At 38.7% G+C, this 13,896-nt stretch overlaps 1 protein-coding gene across 10 annotated transcripts in view; it reads right to left on the reverse strand.

Annotated features, from left to right (window-relative positions):
- Slik (Sterile20-like kinase) overlaps positions 1-13,896 on the reverse strand; it is a 29,175-nt gene that overhangs the window by 6,713 nt on the left and 8,566 nt on the right. For 8 of the 10 annotated variants that reach the window (XM_089595333.1, XM_089595328.1, XM_089595327.1 and 5 more), the window contains 13 exons: positions 9,965-10,468; positions 6,501-6,665; positions 6,232-6,430; positions 6,022-6,152; positions 5,616-5,939; positions 3,145-3,229; positions 2,921-3,084; positions 2,364-2,845; positions 1,767-2,299; positions 1,475-1,689; positions 1,103-1,405; positions 469-1,026; positions 16-402 (listed from right to left, as the gene is read on the reverse strand). In XM_089595333.1, the coding sequence (XP_089451459.1) occupies positions 16-402; positions 469-1,026; positions 1,103-1,405; positions 1,475-1,689; positions 1,767-2,299; positions 2,364-2,845; positions 2,921-3,084; positions 3,145-3,229; positions 5,616-5,939; positions 6,022-6,152; positions 6,232-6,430; positions 6,501-6,665; positions 9,965-10,123 (3,705 nt within the window). In that variant the 5' untranslated portion in view covers positions 10,124-10,468. Of the gene's footprint in view, positions 1-15; positions 403-468; positions 1,027-1,102; positions 1,406-1,474; positions 1,690-1,766; positions 2,300-2,363; positions 2,846-2,920; positions 3,085-3,144; positions 3,230-5,276; positions 5,323-5,615; positions 5,940-6,021; positions 6,153-6,231; positions 6,431-6,500; positions 6,666-9,964; positions 10,469-13,896 lie in introns of those variants that run through there. The other 2 variants (XM_014355970.3, XM_014355969.3) reach the window with 2 other exon arrangements.

A 13,896-nucleotide genomic window follows, 5' to 3' on the forward strand; every position in this document is an offset into this window, starting at 1 on the left:
AAAAAAGTTTCTTACCTTGGGCATAAGGTCGACCTCTTGCTTGAGCAGCCTGAGGTCCTGCTTGAGGCCCTCGCGGAATTGCTTGAGTTCTCGTTCCTGTTCGGCTCTGATCTTCTTGGAGGCCAACCTCAGATCGGCCTCCTGTTGCGCCTCGGCGCGTTCCAACTGTTGGCGTTGTTGTCTCAGAAGCGCCTCGAGATCGGCCTCGGCCGTGCGCTCCAGCATCTGGCGTTCCTGCTCGTTCCGCTTCTCCGACTGTTCCTTGTTCAACATGGCCTTCTGCGCCAGATCCTGGAACTGCTTTTGCTCCATTTTCTGCAACATCTTGAGCTCCCGCAGCTCCTGCTTCCGGAATATCTGGTCGTCGTAGAACTTTCCGTTCTCATCGTCTCCGTAAATAACCTGCGAAACACGCAACGCACTCGTTACCAACGTACACACAAGAACAGCAACACCCAACCAACGTACCTTGGAAGTCGTGGTCGTAACGACGACGCCGTCAATCTCGAACTTGCGGGTGCGCTTCCTGGTCTTTTTCTTTAGATTCATCATCTGTATCCTCTCGAGGTCCTCCTTGGTCCGCCTCGGGATTTCGCGGGTGTACTCGGGCTTTCTGCGCAACACCACCTCCTCGTCCATCTCGGTCGACTGCCTCGACTCTGTCCTGTGATGGCCATTGTTCTCGACAACGCCGGTTGTTGTCGTCACTACGCTACTACTACTATTGTTGTTGTTGTTGTTGTTGTTGCTCGCGTGGTTGTTGGCGTCTTTGTTGGAGCCACGGCTGTCTTGGCTGATGGTCGTCGATATGGACTCGGCGTCCGACCGGTCGATGCTCTTGCTCGGCGTGTGCGAGCGAGTCGAGGCTGAATCGCTCTGAGAACAACGTATCGACGAGCCCTCGTAACTATCCGGCGACACGCGTTGTTTGTTGTGCACTTGGTTCTGATTGCGATGCGACGAGTCTTTAGCTTTCAACGGTGTCGTCGTCTCGCCAGTCGACGACTGCTCGAGGGTCTGTCGTACCTTACGCAAACACACCCACGTATGTTTAAACAACTTGGCATGGACAGCTCGTAAAAATACGTAAGAAAACACATACCTGTCCGTTCATGAGTTTCCGTGTTCTGTCGTTCTCGGGGATGGGGGTGCCGAGGGCCGACGAATCCTTGACCTGTTCGCGCTCGTCACCGACGGTGACCACAGACACGTGACTAGTGTCGAGCAACAGCTGCTGCTCATCCTCGATCGGACTGACTATGACGACCTCGGACTCGTCCAGCCGCTTGCCTATCTTTTTCCCGTTACTCGCCGACTGATCTATGACTATCGCCTGCTCTTGCGGCGTGTACTCGAGACTGTCCAGACTGGTGAAGCCGTCGTCCTCCACTGCGCTCTCGTTCACCTTTGGGAAAACGCAATTTTCTCGTGTTTACCAAAAAAACTCGAGGAGCTCGAAAAAACAACAACTCACTTGTGTCTTGTTAGTCTCGTTGGCGACGATGACGACCTCGGACGAGGCGCGCCTGGGTGGCGGTGGACTCGACGTGGCGTCGATCAGTACAGGCGGGTGGGTCGTGACCACCGTCACTTGGCTCACATTGCTCGCAAGGCTGTTGGACGGGTCGGGGCTCTCGGCTGTTATGCGCACCGTCGTCGACGTGTTGGCCCGGTGCTCGTTATCCGTGCCTGTTGTTCGAAACGAACACGTTACACCTTGGTTCTACAATGTGGTAGGGGGTGAACAAAAAAAAAAAGACACCGACCCGTGATGACGACGATATTGTCGCCGCTGGCGCTTCTCGACACGTTGTTCTTGACGGGCGTCGATGTGATGACAGACACGTTGACCCCACCAGGGGCCTTGTCCTTCGCCCTGTCGACCATGTCCTCGGCGACTCTGGTGGGTGGGCGGTGGGCTTCGGGGTCATCGGAAAAGTTGTCGAGCGAGTCGTTGCGCGACGAGTTCCCGCTTCTGCTCTTACTCTCCTCGTCCTCTTCGCAGCTAATGACCATCTTGGTGGTGTCGTTGGAGCTCGAGGTCGACTTCAAGGGGCTCTCCTCGGTCTTGGGCGACTGTTGCGCCGACGAGGAGGACGACGACGACGACGACGAGTCCTGGGACACTTGCCGCTTGAGGACGCTCTGCTGTTGCTTCTCGAGCAAGATGTTCAGCTTGTCCTCGACGGACTTGCGCTTCTGCTCGAGGCTGCGCCGGCTCTCGCTGCCGCTGCTACTGCCGCTCGACGCCCTCCTCTTGTCCACCGGGCTCGCTTCTCGCGACGATTGCCTCTCGCGTCTGCAAATTATCATCCCCCTTACGCTCACAGCCAAAGGTCGACAATTTTTCGTCGTCACCTCACCTGTTTTTCTTCTTGTCGAGCTGCCAGTCCTCGATGCTTCCCACGGGCTTGACTGGCGCGGACTTGCGCTTCTCCTCGACGCTCGGCTGTTGCCTGCTTTTGGAAGCCGGACTGGGCTTGCCCTCGACGCTCCGGGATCTCGACGTGTCGTGCATCTTGGCCAGGCTGGGCTTCTCGGGGGTCACCGGGGGCTTTTTGCCCTCGGACGAGCTGCGCCGTTTGGCCTCGCCGTTGACGGCGGTGGTTTCGGGCTTGTTGGCCACTGGTGGTTTCTGGTCGGTCACTTTGGTCGGAACTGGAGGCGCTTGCTGGTGGTTGACGGTGTCTATGGCACTTGGTTTGGGCTCGCTTTTGGCTTGGCTCAGGTCGGTTTTGCTCTCGTGGCGGGCCATCGACGGAGGCGGTGGAGCGGGGCCCTTTTGCTGGGCGAACCGTCGCTCGGTGTTTGCTTCGCTGGGTGTTGGCACCGGGGGCTTTGGAGCCTAGAAATAAAAATGGTTTTCAATCGTAACGAGAACACAAGAACCGGAGATAGGGTAGTTTGGACGTGTACTCACTGGTTTCTTCTCCGAGGGCAAGGGTATGTTCTCCTTGGAGTCGGCCTTGCGCAGTTTCTTGCTGCGCTCCTCCTTTTCGCCGTCCCGGGCGATTTCACGCTTGTTGCTCTCCTCCTTCTTGGCGGCTGTCGCCGGGACTGGCGCTGCGTTTTCTTTGTCTGCAACTGGTGATGGGAGAAAAAGGTCAATAGAATCGAGATTATCCCTACGGGGTGTTCAATTACCTTTGGCGTCATTGTCGCTGCGAACAGAGGCAGAGTCATCTCCGATTTGGTCCAATTCCAGGGGAATTTGTGACGTGCGTTGCTCCTGAAAGTTATAAAAATCGTCACTGTAAGGAGACTCCGTTTTGGGTTGATAGAGTTGGTATAACAACTAGCGTTCAAACCAATTGGGGTAACAGAAATTCATAATAGATTGTTAGTACAAAAAAATGAAATTACATTTGAAATGGAAATTTTTTTGAGACAATAGTACATCATGTGCAATGTAATGGTTACCCGGTGTGATTATATAGAGTAAAATGTAACGTGGACAAAAGATGCATGAAATTTTAATCCTCACAACAGATGTAGCATGTACATGTACACATTGATTATAAGATACGAAAAGCCATGCACCAAAAATTTTGTTAGTATGGGAAAGATGAAATAAGTAGCCTGCGAGCATATATCATATATATAAAGTTGACGGGGGATGTCTCTAGAGCAAACTAAAAAAAAAAAAAATGTATAAAGTAAATTACACACACGTGTACAATAAGTATACCCAGATTTTAACAGCATCTTTGAAGCTCACTAACCTGGCAAACGCACGGCTGATGGGGCTGGCGAGGCCCAGGTGAGCCGCATGCACAGCCAAATCATTCAATTACAACAGTACATTCATAGAAAGATTGTCTTCGTATTTATTTCTTTAAGTATCATCAGGTTGGTTATTTCAAATTAAATATCATATGTTTGAGTATTCCTGCCTTTGTCTTTTTTTTTTTTATAGGAAAAAAAAATAAACAGCGGATTTGTATAACAAATAAAATCTAATGACTAGCTATGGAGTATGAAAAAAAAGGAAAATCTAGTCTACAATTGTGGGATAAAAGTGTGAGGGAGGAGAATACAAAAAATATCAATAGCAACTACCGAAATCTTGGAGTTAAGCAAATTTTTTCTTTATTATTAATATTATTATTTTACTTTTCCAACACTTTTTTGTAGTCTTGAAAAGTTCTTTTTTACAAGGCAAGTGGGGTGTGCCGACAATTAGGAGGCGATTTTTCTTCCTAAGATTTTTAATCATGCAACTATCGATCAAGTGGATTGAATTTTTTTTGTTTATCGTACCAATACCTATGTGTATATACTTTATCTAGATCATGTGTCGACTAAAGTTGCTTTTCGTTCTCGAAATTTATTGGTGTTTTCACTCGTCGGATTAAAAATATAAAATTTTTCTCATAATCAACGCACTAAATGCTCATTTATCACAATCATTTTCAACGAAAACAAAATTTTCTAAAACCGTTAAAACTTTTTTTCAACTATCACATGCGTCTTTCTATTACCTAAACTCTAATGAAAGTCTTGAATGTATGCTTCGATGTAAAACATTTTCAAAGCGCAGCAGCCTTATGTATCACACAATAAAGATTAAAAATATAAATTTCCTATAGTTACATTTAATTAATATCTACTTGACCTTGTTATTATCAAAAATAATCACAAAAACGTCTTTTGCAACAAAGACAAGTGTTCACTTCTTTGGATGTGAAGACAAACACGTCCACACTCTGTGATATTAAAAAAAAAAAAAAAACAAAAAAAAAAATAAACAAATGTGTATCAAGAATTCAAACTAAAAAAATTTTTTTTTTTAAATACAGTACGTGCTTAATCTACAGAGACTATCGTCGGAATACTGATCAATGGTCATTACAAAATACTTGATTGACAAGAATAAATATTTGTTATACTCGGATTACACTTAGAAGCTATGCGTTGTTTGCTATCATGTGTATTATTAATAGAAACGTATCATCAGTCTGTGGGTATGTGTATATGTGAGTGTGTTTGTGCCTATAAACTACTTAGGCCAAAATTATTTGAAAAATAATCGTCTTCCCTGGCAAACAAATATTATGCAATTAATTACGTACGTATACGCATATGGAAATTAAAAAAAAAAAATATATATATATACATATATATGATGTATATTGTAAAATAAAGGAACAAACAACACAGCGATACGTAAGTTCAAGTGTCGTTCGTCACGCAATGTACTTTGCAGGCAAAGCAGGAGGACATGACCGACTGACTCTTTGTCAATAGCGCTATCGAGTCGCCGGGTAGCAGCTTACCGATCCGCTGGTACTGTTCTCTGTGCTTTTTCGCCTTTTTGGCCTTCTAACGTGTAAGCGTGGAAAAAGAAAGAAAGACCAACACATGGACAGAATAGATTAATGCTCTTGTGGTGAATATCCTCGCCAAAAGATAAATTACATGGTTATCTCCGACACAGGAAAACAAACTGTGGCTCGAGATAAATTTTGTTAGTATATAGTATATGAAAAAGAACTCAATGACTGGAAAATCGTTGTGCATGCACTTGGTTTGAAAATAATGTTCTTGAATCCCAAATACCATGAATCCCAAATGTAATACCAGAGAAAAAAAAAAATACGTTGACAAAGGCATACCTCAGCGTCATCATCGACGAGCTCCTCCTCAACGACGTCGGCCTTGTACTCGAGCAAAAGATCCCGAATCGGCTTGGAATCGAGATTTCGGTTGACAAACGGGTGTTTCAGTAGTTCCTCGGCGTTGGGTCTCGTGGATGGATCCTTCGTCAAAGCTTTGGCTATGAAGTCATTGAAATCCTTGCTCCAACGGCTTGGCTGCTCGAGCTTTGGCGGATCGCTTTTTTGGATCTTGAGGAGAACGCGCATCGGCGACATCTCGTGGTTCGGCGGCTCCATCTGCGCGAACTCGATCAACGTGATGCCCAACGACCATATGTCGACCTGTGAATTTTGTGATTTATTCAATTATTTTGCTTGTTTTTGAAGTACTTGACAAGTCTCGTTTTTTTTTTTTTCTTTTTACCTTGAAATCGTAGGGGTTGTCCCGAAACGTTTCGCACAGCACGACTTCCGGCGCCATCCAGTAGGGAGTGCCGATGAACGTGTCGTGTTTTTGCAACGTGTACTTGTTTTTCGCGGAAACGCCAAAATCCGCTGAAAAACAAAGCAAACAAACAAATAATTACACAATCGATCGATTGAAAAAGCAAAAAAAAAGTAAGTTGCTACATACCGATTTTCACGCCTCCAGCCATAGTGAGTAGAACATTACCGGCCTTTAGGTCCCTGTGAATGACTTTGGCCTTGTGTAAAAAAATGAGGCCCTTGCACATGAGCTGGCAAACGTAGGCTATCTGGGGCTCGGTCAGCGCCTTCTCCAACTCCACCATTATTGAATCCACGGCACCACCGTCGCAGTACTCTATCAGCATCTGCGCAACGAGGGAAAATATTATTTCAAATTATTTATTCATTTCCAACAAAAAAAAAAAAAAAATTTACCCATAATTTTCCCTCGATGAAGTAAGCCTCGTGCAGTTCAACGACGTTCGGGTGCTTGCACTCTGACAGGATGTCGATCTCGATCATGAAATCGCTGAGATCGTCCTCCCCGTCGAGCGCGCACATTTTTGCAGCAGCCAGCTGATGCGTTTGTTTGTGTTGGGCCTGAAAAATAATGCAACGTGTTTATCATTTCAATTACTACGATCTCGTTTTTTTTTTTTTTCTTTTCTGATAAACCGAGAAAAATTGTTTGATTATACGTCAACAATTTTATTAACTTTTTTTTTTTTTTTTCTTCCCCTTACAAATCGAAAAAAATTGTTTGATTACACGTCAATAACTTTATTTACTTGTTTATTTTTACATTTTTCGAGAGTAAAAAGTACTTAATACTGTGCTGAGCAAACCAGTTCTTTGAATCAAAGAAAATTTCCTTACCCTCGTTCCGTTAAATATTTTCTTTTAATTAAAAAAAATTTGGTCGATTTAAAACAACATTTTATACAATTAAATAAGAAATTTGTAAGTAAAAAAAAAAAAATTTTGATTTAATAAAATATTATTTTTAACAAACTTGTATTTTTTTACATAGTAACTACGTTATACGCGCTTCGTCTGATCTACATTATTATGACTACTTTTATAGTGTTACTTGGGAGTTTTTTTTATAATTTATTAATCAATAGCAGACTGCACTAGTCAAAGAGAACTGAATTTTGCTTAAAATTTTTAGCTCATTTTTTTTAACAATGGATAGGTGATACTTTAAAAATATTTTTTCTTATAAAAACGTATGTTACTACTGTTATAAAATTACAAAATACAATTCTCTGCTGCGTATAATTTAATTAAATATTAACATTGATTGGATAAAATTATTTGCTCAACTTATTTTTTAAGCTAACAAGACTACATTTTAAAATTATAAAATTATTTTCTACCAATATTTTACTACTACACGTCGACGCCATTGATTTTTAAAAAATCCCACCAAAAAAAACCACGTGATTTCGCCCAACTGATCACACAGCGAATAAAAAAAGCTTCGGATAAGAGAAACGTTGCACTGCACCGGTGAATGCAATGAGTGAGTAGTGCAAACAATAATTTTTCCGATTACGCACACGCACAGTCGCGCAAAGTTAAAAGCAAAGCCGTGGCGTGTGACAAAAGCCATTTTTTAATTAGATAAAAGCTCAGGGTTAGTCACACTTGGATCTGACACACGGCTATACTCTGATTCTCATGACTGAAATATTTGTTATGTATAATCACAACGTCAATCAGTCATTAAAGAAAAATTCTTATATGTACACAAAACATACACATGGGATCATATAAAAAAATGATTGTGAATGATTTTTTTCGCTAAATATATGCCTATATACGTTTCAAAAAGAAAAATACTCCGAAATCACAAATCGTGTAATTTATATCACCGCACTAATTGATTTGCCGAATGGCAAGTGTCGGGTTATTTTTCGCGTGCTCCTTCCAGACCTTCGCTCGCGATTGCCGTCGAATTTTTCTCAGTCAACGTCTCCCGTGACTTTATAACCATTGGTTATTCATATACATGTATGCGTATGAATCCGAGAAGTCATGTACAATGTCAACACCGATGAAATCAAAATACACCGAACAAATTAATGTAACGTAAAATTAAAAAAAAAATATATAATATACATATAGAAGCAAAATCGTCTTGTTCCTTTTATGAGTTGCAAATTTACAGGCACATTTGGTGAGATAAAATTTTTTATTTTAAATTTTCCAGGTGGAAATCTCTTAAAACTATTTTTTTTACAACAATTTTCAAAAATTTGCTCCTGATGACGAAAACAATTTTATTATTTTTATATACAATTTTTTTGGGTCAATTGAAGAGAAAAAAAAAATCTCTTGACATTTTTTCGTTAAGTTAAACAATTTTTTCCGACTTATGAGCAATTTATTACTTTTAAAAATACAATAACGGGCATTTTTAAAGTCAAAATTTTATGTATAAAAATATCAGATCTTTGGGAATCAACAAAGGGAAAATTTTTCTATCTCTTTCGGAATGTAAATCTAAAAACATTGCCACTTCTGAAAATATATAGGTATAGATGCATGAATTCTAAATATAACAAGAGAAAATTAGCGATGCGGAAGAGAACACTGCCGTAAGCCGTAATCCAGCTCCCCCTCCTTCCCACCCCTTCTTATTGTGTCATCTACCCTATGCATGTTAACCATATTAAATTACGAAGCCTTACAGCTAACTAATTCTCTCTCTCTCTCTCTCTCTCTCTCTTCCTTCACGTTTTTTACTTTGCTTTGCATTTCAAGTTGATTTAATAATAAAAATAACAGTAATAACGCTAATAATAATAACAACAATAACAACAACAACAACAATAATGATAATAATATACGTTACGACGAACCTTCACCTCTTATTGTTTACAAAGAGTAATGTAGAGGTAATGAGACAGAGGTATTTTTAGTGATGTGCCATGTATTTTTTAATAACCATTTTGATTGAATTAAGTTATTTCATCAGTGTACTCTAATAACAAAAGCAGTGCAGCTGATATAATACATCGATTCAATAGTTAAATTTATAATATTACTGATTTTAACAATTTCAATCATCAGTGTATATATTTACTGCAAATAAGTGGAGTCTAACTAATTTAGTTTGAGAGAAAAGGTTAAACGTAAAAAATTATTTAAGCTTTTCTTGAGTCATAAATACACGTTTTTCCTGTATATATAGTTCCCGAAGCTCCTTCTCTATACTAGTCTACTCTCTAAGTCTGAATCACTGGTTTTGATGTTGAAATTAGGTCGTTGCCGAATCAGTGAATTTCTGGATACCATATACACTATGACCACCACACTTGGATACAATACTTAAATGGATTTTTCAAGCATTTTGAAAGAAATTTTTTTTTTTTCCAAATAAAGTGAACTTTTTACTGAAAAATATTTTTATTCATAACCGTTCACAAATGCAATCGTGAGAAAATTTTTTATTTCTGTTACATTAAAGCAACAAATTTTAGATATTAAAGTTTATTGTAAAGTATTTGGAATTTAATATTTGTGTACTCTTTTAAACACTATTTTTTTTTAAATTTATTTTTTCTTTTGGTTTTTAATGCATTTTTTGTTAAAAAAAATTTCTTTAAGCACTGTGCTTTACGTACTAGACGAAAAAATTTTTTTTTAGCAAATGTTTTTTTTAAATTGTTCAAGTATCCCTTCGCAATTCTGCCAACTTTATTTCATGAGCTGCCACTAAATAAAGTATAACACTTTTCATCCCAAATTAGTGACTTTAACTAATGCAGCATACCAAAAATAAATTTGCTAAAAAATCATCTGATTTAGTCTCAAAGGGTAGGGGTTCCGAGTTCGAATCTCCAATCAATTGTAAAAAAAAAAGTTAGCTACATATTATCTCATAAAATTACCTTGTAAACCTTCCCGAAAGCGCCATCTCCCAGCTCTCCGATCATATCCCAAAACTCCTCGGGATTGACGTCCATCTTGATGTTATTGTAGAGCTTCTTCTTTTTAGCCTCATTGCCGCCAAAGTGGAAGGCTTTCTTCAGGTTCGACAGGAACGACATCGTTACTTTCTTTTTCTTTTTTTTCTCTTTTTTTTCCCAATCTTTAAACGCGCACTCTCGCGACGCTCAAACAATCACCGCCAACCATGTGTGTACAAAATAGAGTTTTTCAAAAAATACGAGGCACAAAACTATCGGGTGGGTCCATCGTCGACATCGTGTCAATTATCGATGATGATGGGATCCCACACCTGGTCGCTCCCGCATTTTCTTTTTCTTCGATTTTTAATTTATTGCTTTTGTTTGTCTTTGGTATTTTTATTTATCCCAAGATCACGAGTCCTCGGTTGCAGATATTGATGCGGCCCATCTCCGATGATGAAGTCACTTCCGTATGGTTTAGATCTGAAAAAATTGAAAAAGAAAAATTCAAGGTTTATCCACATGTACTCTTTTATTTAGTTTTGAAAAAATTGTTTACTGCTTTTAGTGAATGACATGTTTATTGTAAGATAAAAGAGCCTCTTTCGCACACCGCAATTCTATAATTAATTAATATTAATGATAACAGCTTGTACCAACATACATACAGTCTTTTGGCATTCACGAAAAAAGATATCAGGGATACAATGAATGAATACTTTAAATAAGAACAGTGCTGATCTAAGCCCTTGTAATCATCCAATTTATTGAAAAATTTTAATTTTATTGGACAGTACAACAAGGCAAAAGATTAAGATTTTTTTTATTTCATAATAATAATATTTGACCGTGCATTATAAGTTTGTGAAAATTGAAATTAAGTGTTTATTACAATGTATTACATTATTGTAAATTCAATTGCAATGCTTTTAAATTTACATCTTTATTTTTTATTAATAGCATATAGTATTGATGAGTGTTCCCTTGAAAAATAATGAAACTAACGGTACATCAAATATTTTACTGTATCTACTAGATTTAATAATACTTAAAAAAATTTAAAGATTCGAAAAAAGACTGTAGAGTGCCAATTTAATTTACTGTCCGAAATATTGGACTATTATTTTTGTATTTAAATGTTTGAAAATTCAATAAACACACTTGGAACAGTAACTTTGCGTGAATTTAACAAAAAAAAAGAATATCTTCCGTATTTATTTTCCCTCTCTAAATTATATAACAACAGCAACAGACCAAACGACAACCGCGCGAGCACACACCCAGAGCTTTGTCAACTAGACGAAAAGAGAAACAAAAAAAAGGACAATCGGTACACCAAACACCCACACACGCTAACACGAGAATGCATTGCTTATCAATGGCCCCACCCATATTATACATGCACGGAACACGAACACAAGGGGGAAAAAAAACAACACGCACGAAAAACTTTATCTCAAGTGTGTATTATATGTATGTGCACGTTGATGATAAAGACACCGTTTCCACCCATGTCGTCCGATTAAATCGGAATAAAACGTGCACGTATTAAACTAATTGCCGCGTTTTATTTAAACGCACACGATGTGTGTGTTAACGGGTGTTTATTCAATGATGAATCGTGTGACGTGCTCAAACATAATCGTTGCTGCCTCTCCATATACATAGCCGAGATTATATCACACGCAGTGTACTGATAAATAAACACGCGAACAATTAGCGGGTATTTTCAGGGTGTGAAATGATGAGAAAAATTGCGCCACATGATCTATCGATGCTCCCGAAAATCAGATTTAAAAAAAAAAAAAAAGAGATCGGTGGTCTTGCAAGAAAAGGCCTTGTCAGACGAACGCGTGTAGAAAGGGGGACAGTAGTTTCTACATGTCTCTCTTCCACCTCCTCTCTGTTTATTATACCTGCGATAGAGCGAGACGTGTGTATAAGTGCGTGGATGTATATATATATGTAAGGAGAGAGAGAGAGGAGAGCCCGGCGTGGAAATTCCAGCGGATAGAGAGAAAACTGGGACGGGTCGCTGATGAAGTTTTGCGCTCCTCTGCAAGAGCGTGTCATATATAGATTGGATTTGATTGTCGCTGTAATCATAACTACAATTGAGAACATTTTGGAGATATGGTTTGTTTTTTCTTTTTCTCCATCTTGCGTTATTCTTGACTTGGAAATTACCTTTGTATGGGACAGGATTACTCTATTTTTTTCCCCTCGATTTTCACGAGCATTTGCAGGTAATATAATGTCAAAATGAGCGTGTTAAAATAACGTAAAATAATATACCAAAATGAATAAAATTTGTCACATTTTTAAACACGTAAAATAACGTCTAGAAGTCTTTGAAATATGTGATGAAATTTCCACACTGTAATGAGGTATTTTAACGGGCATGAATATATAATTTTTTTTTTCTTTTCAAACAATTTTTGTTACCTTTTTTTACTTTAATGCATTATAATTATTATAGAGGACTTTTTATTATTATTATTTATAGCAACTACTAATGTTTTTCTTTTTTTTTTAACAAAAAATACATCACGTTTCGAACAAGAAAAACAATTTAGAAGAAAAAAATATGTTTATACAGTTGAAAATAAAGTATTGTATCAATATTTTTTTTAAATACATACTTGAAAGTAAACATGATTGTCTAAAATTGTATTGCTTTTTTTTTGATGAAACAATTTTCGTTAAAATACGTATCAGTAGTAACGAATTAATTTCTAGAAAAAATAGATGTGAATAGACTAAAAAGAAAAAAAAACAATTTATTTGTAAGTATTTAAAAATTCATTAATTACTCATGTCCAAGTCTGACCACACATCATTATATATAATGCATTAAAGCGTGGAATAGGGTTTTTTAAACGTCGTATTAATAAAAAAAAAATAAAACCACACACACGAGCTATTTCTTTTTTCAAAATTACTGCTACTAAAAATTGTAAAAATTATGAATCATTCACGTAAAAGCTTTTCACACTACACATTAAAAGGATTAAAACACCGAGTAAATGGGAAAATTTTTATCATTAGAAACTTCAAATTGTATCAGTATGTGTGCATAACACTCGTTTTTATACACACGATTATCTTGCTCAATATTATTTTAAAGTATACACTATATTATTGTACGACGACGTTTGCCTATTAAAAAAAAACAACGTTTTAAAGCATCAGTTAAACGCATGCATGCACGTGTCGAAACACACACCTGTCCCGTATACACATATAAATAGTCAAGTACATGGTGACGCAACGCTCGAAGATGCTTCCTAAAAACTTGTACGTTTGACCTACGTGACGTAATTTCGATATTTTTTTTCTTCCACCGCAAAATTTGCATGAAATTTTCTACATCGACGAAATCTTATTAAAATATTATACACACGCAAACGTGTTCTCGAGAAAGAAAAAGCGCTCCCGTGTGAGACGTCTTCACGTGAGTCACATTTGCCGGGCTCGTGACTCTCTTCTTCTTCGCACACCATGCACATATGCCTATTATGTTACCGCGCGAATTTATCTGCCTCTCCTTCCGTGAAGAGCAGAAAAGGCGAGACGCTTTCAGGTGTGTGCTCTATCGATTTTTCTCCGGTGCATATTACACGTTGCACGCGTCTCTCGTCGTTTTTTTCCCCTTCGTAAAAACTGAATGCAGTCTTTGCTTGCGCGAAACCAATGTATTTTACACGGACTGATTGCTTCACCGATTGATTTTTTTTTTTTGTTAATGATGATTGTCGTGTTGAAATTAATATAATCGTGGTGTCACCTTTAGAATAAGCATCCGAACTAAAAATGAATTTTTATATTATTGAAGAGATTAGTTTTAAATCACCACGTGCTGGTGCACGAAATATTCATGTATCGTTATTTTTTATTTTTTTCCGTTGCAT

Source organism: Copidosoma floridanum, unplaced genomic scaffold, assembly GCF_036245765.1.
Source record: "Copidosoma floridanum isolate Cflo_tuat_1 unplaced genomic scaffold, Cflo_Japanese_pri ptg000025l, whole genome shotgun sequence".
In the NCBI taxonomy this organism is placed as follows: domain Eukaryota; kingdom Metazoa; phylum Arthropoda; class Insecta; order Hymenoptera; family Encyrtidae; genus Copidosoma; species Copidosoma floridanum.